The sequence below is a fragment of the Penaeus vannamei genome, chromosome 21 (genome assembly GCF_042767895.1).
Source record: "Penaeus vannamei isolate JL-2024 chromosome 21, ASM4276789v1, whole genome shotgun sequence".
Lineage (NCBI taxonomy): Eukaryota > Metazoa > Arthropoda > Malacostraca > Decapoda > Penaeidae > Penaeus > Penaeus vannamei.
Genome location: NC_091569.1, coordinates 7159789 through 7169788, shown reverse-complemented (window position 1 = coordinate 7169788; position 10000 = coordinate 7159789). Strand labels below are relative to the sequence as shown.

The 10000-nt window shown below is 34.2% G+C and overlaps 1 protein-coding gene across 1 annotated transcript in view; it reads left to right on the top strand.

Moving 5' to 3' along the window:
- Window positions 1–602: 602 nt before the first annotated feature.
- The window catches only part of LOC138865509 (glutamate receptor ionotropic, kainate glr-3-like), a 15261-nt gene continuing 5863 nt past the window's right edge, over window positions 603–10000 (top strand). The window contains exons 1-5 of the mRNA XM_070136193.1: window positions 603–669; window positions 1650–2723; window positions 2991–3234; window positions 5055–5295; window positions 7547–7705. Of these exons, the coding sequence (XP_069992294.1) occupies window positions 603–669; window positions 1650–2723; window positions 2991–3234; window positions 5055–5295; window positions 7547–7705 (1785 nt within the window). The remainder of the gene's footprint in view (window positions 670–1649; window positions 2724–2990; window positions 3235–5054; window positions 5296–7546; window positions 7706–10000) is intronic.

Genomic DNA, 10000 nt, shown 5'->3' with positions numbered 1-10000 from the left:
TTACTCTATTTGTTATAACGCTAAATTTTGCTATATTGATATGCCTTTAGATATATAAAAATATGTAAATAAATGTTTATCTTTGAAAATAGAACCACCGCACCTTTTTAAATGTCAAATAAATAATGATCTCGACATATATATACACACACACACACACACACACCACACACACACACACACACACACACACACACACACACACACACACACACACACATATATATATGTAATATATATATATATATATATATATATATATATATATGTATATATATATATATATATGTATATATATATATATATATATATATATACACCAAAACACACATACACAAATCGTAAGCACAAAGAAAATCTCCATGGAGCCAACAGCTAATGAATCCCTTAGCCCCGCAACCCAAAGGAATCACACGATGCCCTCCCAACAATAATAGGTTAATGAATTCAATTACCGATAATTGCCTTACCACGAAATAAGCTTCAGGTATTCACTCATATCATCCACAAAAGGTCAAGTTGTTTGTGTTGATGATGACGAAAGGACTTTATAAAGAGGATAGACCCGTGTTTTTTTGTATCATTACCAACGCGTGTTTGTAATGGCCGGGTTTACTCAGCTGTTTGCCTTCTGTTTCTGCCTGATGGCCGGAGCCTCGTTTCCGCCAAGTGAGTTTCCTTTTCTTTCTTCTGTTGTCGTTATCGTTGTTATTGCTATTGTCGCTGTTGCCGTTGCAGTTATTACTATCATCGTTAATGTTTTAATTTATTCGTTAGCATTTATCTTTATTGTTGCTTGTTGTGATGGGTGTGATACGTAGAGAACATACCCGCACGCAAAGGAAGGCGAATTTATATAGATAGCTAAATTTGTATAGATCAAGAAGGACACAAAGTTATCCCAAAAGTAGGCATGATATTTTAATATTAGCCAAAGATAACAATCTACGGACAAACGACAATGTCATTATTATCATTATCATCATTACTGTTATCATTTTCATTATTATCATTATCATCATCATTACTATTATTATTATTGCAATCATCATTATCAATATTGATATTATTATCATTATCAATATTGATATTATTATCATTATCATTATTATCGTTATAATTATTATCATTATTATTATTATCATCATCATTACTTCTACTATTATCATTACAATTATTATTATTATCATTATCATTAACATTATCATCATTACCATCATTATCATCATTGTTACTAATTTTATTATCATCATCATTATCTTTTATGATTATCATCATCATTATTATCATAATCACTATCATTACTAAACATCAAAATTATCATTATTATTATCATGATAATTAATGTTGTCATCATTATTATTATTACTATCATCATTATCAGTGTTGTTATTATCATTATTATTGTTATTGTTATTATCATTACGACTACTATTATCATAATTATTATAATCCTTAAAATCATCGTCTTTATTATACTTATCATTATTATTATCACCTTTATTGTTATTATTACTACTAGTACTATTATTTGCATTATCATTATTATAATTATCATTATTGCTGTGACTGTTATTTTACTATTACTAATATCATTATCATTATCTTTATCATTATTATTAATTTTATACACTTGACCCCCCATCCAGGACCCGAGAGCAATGGCGACGTTATACAAGAGACTTTAACGCAGCTGGTCAGCGGACCTTTGCGCGAAGACGGTCTGTTCTTCTTGCTGGACTCGAAGGCCGAGCGGGAGTGGAGGACGACCTCTGCGTCCTTCGCGCAACGTCCCGCGGCGTCTACACTCAGCTCGACGCACAACGGCTTCCTCTCAGGGTCGTTCCCGCGCTGGATTACGTCCGGCTCCGAGGTCACGCCCGTCGTCGTCTTCCTCGAGGATCCGCTCGCTCTCCTCGATGCCCTTGGCGCCGGTCACGCGTGGGATCCGACGCGGCTGGTCCTCGTCTGCCTCAGCGCGGAGGCCAACATGACCAGAGTCCTTGGCCACCCGACCGTTCAGCGATCTGAGTTCATCTTCGCCCTTCAGACTGCCCGAAGGCACGGCGCCACGGCCTTCGAGGCATCCACGAGCCTGCCCATGAACAGGGACTCTCGCGGAAGGAGTTTGCTCAAGTCTCCTCTCGGCTTCTGGGATCCGCAGGTCTTCAACACGCGCAGGGATATTTTTCCGCCAAGGTTCAACAACTTCGAAGGCCAAGAGCTGGCGCTGGCCACCTGGTGCGACGACACGCCCTACCTATATCTCCGGGAGGGCGAGTGCACGGGGGCTAACGTCGAGGTCTTCCGCATGATCGCCAGCAAACTGAACTTTTCCTTCGACATCCAGATGGAGCCCGCCGACCAGAGCTGGGGCACCTTAGAGAATGGGACGTGGGTCGGGATGATGGCCGACCTGGAGCGCAACGGAAAGCACGTCGCCATCAACTACTTCCTCCTGAACAGCGACAGAGCGAGGGACTTCGACTTCACGTACCCTTACCACTCGGAGGGCTTCGCCTTCTTGATCCACCTCCCGCCGCCGCTGCCCAACTGGAACCGCGTCCTGTACCCGTTCTCGGCCGGCATGTGGGGCGCCGTCATCGCGTCCACGTGCCTGGTGGCGACGTCGCTCGCTCTCCTCCTTGGCTGCGTCGACGGCGCTCCGGACGTCTCCAGCACCATCATCAAAGTAAGCAATATCGCTTGTATATTTGCACTCTGCATTAACTAAATATCTCTCACATGAATACAGAAGATAACAATTACTCTCTCACATGAATACAGAAGATAACAATTACTCTCTCACATGAATACAGAAGATAACAATTACTCTCTCACATGAATACAGAAGATAACAATTACTCTCTCACATGAATACAGAAGATAACAATTACTCTCTCACATGAATACAGAAGATAACAATTACTATCACAGCAATTACGATTACACAAAACTTGAAGCCTCGTTGTTCCCTTCTCACTAATAATTAAAAAAAAAAAAAAAAAATGTAAACTACCACCCATGTCGTCCGCAGGTGGGTGCCGGCGTCCTTCGACAGAGCGTGGTCGTGCGGTCGTCGCCGGAGTGGGCCCGAGTGTGGCTCTGCTGCTGGTGGCTGGCGGCGATCATCATCTCCACTGCCTACACGGGGAAGCTCATCGCCTTCCTCACCGTCCCCGCCTACCCGAAGAGGCCCGAGACCGTGCAGGAACTTGCCGATTCGCACATAAGGTAAATTGGGTGTTTCGCCAATTTTGTATATGATGGAACTAACTTCAAGGGCTGTGGCAAACTCTGATGTATTCGGTTAAAGGTCATAAGAATTTTACATAACAAATTAACGATGTGACATTATGTCTTCTTGTACATCATTATATGAATATCAGTTGTGCAAGTCAAATCAGGTGACTTGCATAATGAATTACCCATGGATTGAAAAGATTCTAGAAGTTTCAGAAGGGTAGTATGCATATAATGTCGTGACCAACTAAATATAGCAGAGGTGATGGCATAAATATATATATATATATATTTTTTTTTTTTTTTGTTTAGTCTTTTATTTACCACCCTGGCTAACTGCACAGGCGTGGGCAAGCTGTGGTACATTTGATGCATGGTCAAAACATTATATAATAGTATTACAGTGTAAATCTAAATCATAACATTATTACGATCAATAATATATCATTTAAAAGAAAAGAACAATCACAGTTATTTATCTGTTCATCTACCAAACCGGCGTACGGCTTGGGCATGGGAAGGCAATTAAGTCAAATATGGCGTCTTAAACCCTAAGACTTTTTCAAACGCATTAAATTACTGCCGTCCATCTTCATTCATCCCCATCATCAACCGTCATAATGTTCCCTAAGATAACAGCAGAAAAAACAAAAGCATGTCCGCTATTTTCGCAATCACCTTACGATGCCAATAATACGTTAAAATATTAAAACGCGATTTCATACCTTCAGAAACGTGTCAGTTATATATTTTGTTTCTTAATTTCCACTTACTCATGTCTTTCTGCAAATGTCACAATAAACTCTTTTCACTCCATTGCCATCAGACCATTACCGAGTCAGATGCTTTATAGTAAACATATTAATACCGACAGGTTGACTACGTGTTCGAATATGTACAGGTCACTGAACAACAAACAATATATATCCATCGCAACTCATTCATTATAACAAGAAAAGCTAATAATGATGATTATCTTATATATGGATTCTATGTCTCAGTATTTCAAACACGCATGATTGCTCATAATTTTAATTTAATAATTTTAATTGCTCATAATCATAATATCAGAAACTCATAATTTTGAGGAGTTAGTGGCTTTTGTGTCGCGTCCACTTAACAATGCTTTAGGTTCAAGTGGTAGACTCGCCTAAATACTAGTTTAATTAGAGGATTTCCCAAAGGTTGCTTTACTTAGTCCTTAGCCATACATGAATCATTATAATGCCCAGTGTATATTCGAATATCACAAAATACTTAACAATGCGAGTGTTATATGAGACAGATAATACTGATTATTGTCATTACAGTTCGTTTTGTTCAATTTTTGTCTATCATAAAGCTGTACGTAACATGTGCAAAAAAATTGCTCATGATACACTCTATTATTCTGGGGCTACTTGTGGGAACTAATGGATATGGGTATCTTGTTCACTCATTTTGTTCACATTATCCGGATAACTGTGATGATCAGAGGGTAGTAATGACTGGGATGTTTTCCTTTGTAGATATAGTTATATATATATATATATATATATATATATATATATATATATATATATATATATATATATATATATATATGTATATATATTTCTTTGATAATCATGCCAATAAAAATATTGTTTCAACGGGTAAGCCACTTATATCATATTTTTTTAGATTAACCGATCAAATACACTAACACTTCGCCTCTTTAAACACCCTGGAGCAAAAATCCTCATTCTGGTCCACGTACAAGCCCCGTTACTATGTGAAATACAAAGCAAAACTCATTACGTTAAAGCCACATTTCCCCCACATCTCAACAGACTCTGGATCTGCGACTATGGCAACTTTGTTCCCGGTGCCCTGAGGTCCTCGTCCCACCCGGCTCTGGCAAAGCTGGCACAAAAACTGGACATGGATCCTCTTAACGATGACGACTATTATGGCACAGGCTTTGCTCGGCTCAGGAAAGGCACTCACGCAGTCCTGGAAACCTTTTCCTACCTGGGTTATCTTCAGGTTCAGTCTAATCTCTCTGCCATTTCCTATATCATGAAGTCGCAGGTAAGAGGTGCTCTTCTTTGTAAAATATGTATACTTATAGTTTTTGTTATTTTTTTCATTTATTTATCTTATAACTTTATTAAATTGGTGTATTAGCCCGGTTTCCAAATATTAGCTGATCGAGTACTTCCTGAATCAGCAATGGCTTTTCTCTTATAATCTTTACCAGTATTTTTGTCCGAAACACAGTGAATAAAAAATATAAATTGTATTTATTTTGTAACAACACTATAGATAATCAGCCGTTTTGTTAGAACTATGCCAGGCCCGACCCAATAATATTTCATAAATACAGATGCAGAAGTAAAGGCATATCTGTCTATATATCTGATAGATATACATTTAACCATCTATTTGCCGGGTTGATGTGCATGTCCAGACTGACAAATATGCATTTATTTCTTTATTTATGCATGTCAAGTATACGAATATTCTTTGGTTCGGGCCTCGCGCAATTCTAACAAACCGGCCATTTATCTCCTCTGAAGAAGTACTTGAATATAAACAAGTCTGTGTGCCAAGTTACAATTATAATTTAAATTATTTAATCGAAGATTTAAATGTATACACTAAAAGTATAAAGCAATGACGTTAATAAATTGATAAGTTCCTCATATGTGAATACATTCGTTCACTGATATAGATAGAAGATAAAAAATTATATAACTTCTAACGAAGTTAACAGATAACTTAGTAAGTTTCATGAATATTCTCATTTAGTAATGTATCTTTTTCAATATTTTGTCCTAGATCTCTTGCTATTCCTCACTACAACTTCCAATAGCATTTATCGTCAAAATAAATATTCCTACAAATCTATGACATTCTCCATTTTTATAGCAATAAACTAGAAGGAACTAAATGAAAAATTGGCCATGAATATACCAAACGTTATGTACACCAAGAGTTTAAAACAACATCCCAATTTAGCAACATCAGGAATACTTCATGTAAGGAAAAAATGGATAATTCGCAAATTTGTTATGAAAATGCAGAACATCCACATTTATCCCAAAGATTTTCAAAATAAAATCTTAACTGAGGAAGAGCCACATACTTCTATATTTGTGTGTCAGATTCATGTCAGATTCATGCCAGATTCATGTCAGATTCATAGTCCTTACCATCTGCAACGAAAGTTAATGAACCATAATCTGGGAAGAAATCCTGTCAGTTTAGTTCGTGATTTCGTATCAAAATCTGTGCGTGTGATTGGCATTATCACTTTGGAAAGGAATTCTCAATTTGACGGTTTAAAAGGAAGACATTTATTTCAAGTGTGATTTAAAGGTAAGATTAAGATTAGTTTACTTTTATTTGCAAACACGATGATGGAAAGTACGATGATAATAATGAATATGATAATGACAACAATAATGATGATGATAATAATAATAATGATAATCAGTATGATAGTAATAATAATGATAATGATAATAATAAAAGCAAGTATAGTTATGGTAAGGAAAATTATGATAATGATGATGATAATAACAAAAATGATACTATTAATGTTAATGATGATAATGATAATATAAAAAATGATGACAATAATAATGATGATGATGCTAATGGTAATAACAATAATAATAATGAAAATAACAGCAATTATAATGATAGTAACAACAACAATAGTAATAGTTGTAATAGTAGAAGTAATAAGAATAACAATAATAATGATAACGATAATGAGGACGATAATGACAATAACAATAATGAGTATAATGATAATATCAATGATAATAATAATGATGAAAACAATTGGATGATGATAATGGCGAAAAAGCAATAGATATTACCATCACACCAGTAATAACGACGATAATAACAATAATTTTAAAAACCGTATTCATGTTGACAAATATGGAAAGGTATGAATGAGAACGAATATCTTCACAATGCGAGAGATGTCTTTAACCGGTTTCGATTATACCTTCGTCTACATGTATTTCTGACGAAGATGTAATCGAAACCGGTTAAAGACATCTCTCGCATTGTGAAGATATTCGTTCTCATTCATACCCGTCCACAATTTTTTTTTTAAATACGAAAACAATACGAAATAAAAACGAAAACAATACGAAATAGATACGGAAAAAAAAAAAAAAAAAAAAATATATATATATATATATATATATATATATATATATATATATATATATATATATATATATATATATATATATATATATATATATATAAACAGACCACGCAACAACGTATTTTCTCACCTATCTGTTCCTCCCACAAGATCTACTCCGGGCATCTCTCTTGGTTCCTGCCCCGCCATACCCCCTATACCCCGCTTATATCGAATGCCCTTATGCGGCTTCGAGAGGCGGGCATCGTGGGCAAGCTTATTAAAGACCATTTTAGCGCCATTAGGAAGCTGCAGAGGAACACGGAAGAGGTATGTGTGTGCGTTTGCTTTTTTGGTTAAGCGTTGTTTTTATTTTTGTTGTTGTTGTTTTTTCATTTTCTTATTTATTATTATCATTATATTATTATTATTATTATTATTATTATTATTATTATTATTATTATTATCATTATTATTGTTATTATTATTATTATTATTATTATTATTATTATTATTATTATTATTTTCATTATTATTGTTATTATTGTTATTATTATCATCATCATCCTTATTATTATCATCATTATCATTATTATTGCACCATCATTATTATTACTATTGCTATCATTATTGTTATCAATAGTAGTAGTAGTAGTAATAGCATTGTTAATATATATTATTATCATCATCATTATCATCATTATCATTATTATTATTATCATCATCATTATCACTATTATCATTATCATTATCATCATTATCATTATTATCATTATCATCTATATCACAATTATCATTATCATCATTATCATTATCATTATTGTTATCATCATCATTATGATCTTTATTACTGTTATTATTATTATTATTATTATCATTACTATTGCTATCATCATTATTATTATTATAGTCAGTAAACATTTAAAGGTTTCAACTCTTCGTATTTCAGGTACTTATTGTTTCTGTTGATGAATTGAAATGGGATGGTATTTTTTATCTATTTTATAATTATTATTATTATTATTATCATTATTACTATAATTATTATTATCATTATTACTATAATTATAATGATAATAGTTATTAGTATTATTATCATTGTTATTATTATTATTATCATTGTTATTATTATTATTTATTATTATTATTATTATTATTATTATTATTATTATTATTATTATTATTATTATTATTATTATTATTATTATTATTATTATTATTATATTTTTATTATTATTATGAAAATGATAATTACAATGATAATGATAATAATAATAATAATAATAGTAATGATAATGATAATAATAGTAATGATAATAATAATAATAGTAATGATAATAATAATAATAATGATAATAATAATAATAATAATGATAAAAAGATATAGGAATAATGGTAATAATAATAATAAATTCTTCATTTACTAACCTAACCTAATCTAAACCTAACCTAACCTAACCTAACCTATAGGTTAGGTTAGGTTGTGTTAGGTTAGGTTAGATTAGGTTGGGTTAGGTTAGGTTAGGTTGTGTTAGGTTAGGTTGTGTTAGGTTAGATTAGGTTAGGTTAGGTTAGGTTAGGTTAAATTAGGTTGGGTTAGGTTAGGTTAGGTTACGTTGGGTTAGATTAGGTTAGATTAGGTTGGTTAGGTTGGGTTAGGTTACGTTAGATTAGGGTTGGTTGGGTTAGGTTAGGTTAGGCTGGGTTAGGTTATGTTGCGTTGTGTTGGGTTAGGTCAAGTTAGGTTTGGATAGGTTAGTTTAGGTTAGATTAGGTTAGGTTAGGTTAGGTTAGGTTTAGTTAGGTTAGGTTAGGTTAACCTAACCCAACCTAAACTAACCTATCGAAACCTAACCTATTCTAACTTAACCCAACACAACACAACCTAACCTGACCCAACCTAATCTAACCTAACCCAGCCAACCCTAATCTAACCTAACCCAACGTAACCCAACCCAATCTAACCTAAGCTAACCTAACACAACCTAACCTAACCTAACCTAACCTAGCCCAACCAAACCTAACCTAACCCAACCTAACCTACCCAACCTAACCTAATAATAATAATGATAACCTAACCCAACCTAACCTAACCTAACCTAACCCAACCTAACCTAACCCAACCTAACCTAACCTAACCTAACCCAACCTAACCTAACCCAACCTAACCTAACCTAATGATAATAATAATGATAACCTAACCTAACCCAACCTAACCTAACCTAACCCAACCAAACCTAATCTAACCTAACCAAATCTAACCCAACTTAATCTAACCTAACCCAACCTAACCTAACCTAATCTAACCAAACCCAACCTAACCTAACCTAACCTAACCTAACCTATCCTAACCTAACCTAACTCAACCTAACCAAACCTAATCTTCCCAACCTAACCTAACATAATCTAAGCTAACCCAACGTAACCCAACCTAACCTAACATAAATTAACCCAACATAACCTAACGTAACCCAACACAACCTAACCTAATCTAGCCTAACCTAACCTAACCTAACCTAACCTAACCTAATCTAACCCAACCCAACCTACCCTAACCTAACCCAACCTAACCTAATCTAACCTAACCTAACAAAACCCAACCTAAGCTAAGCTAAGCTAAGCTAA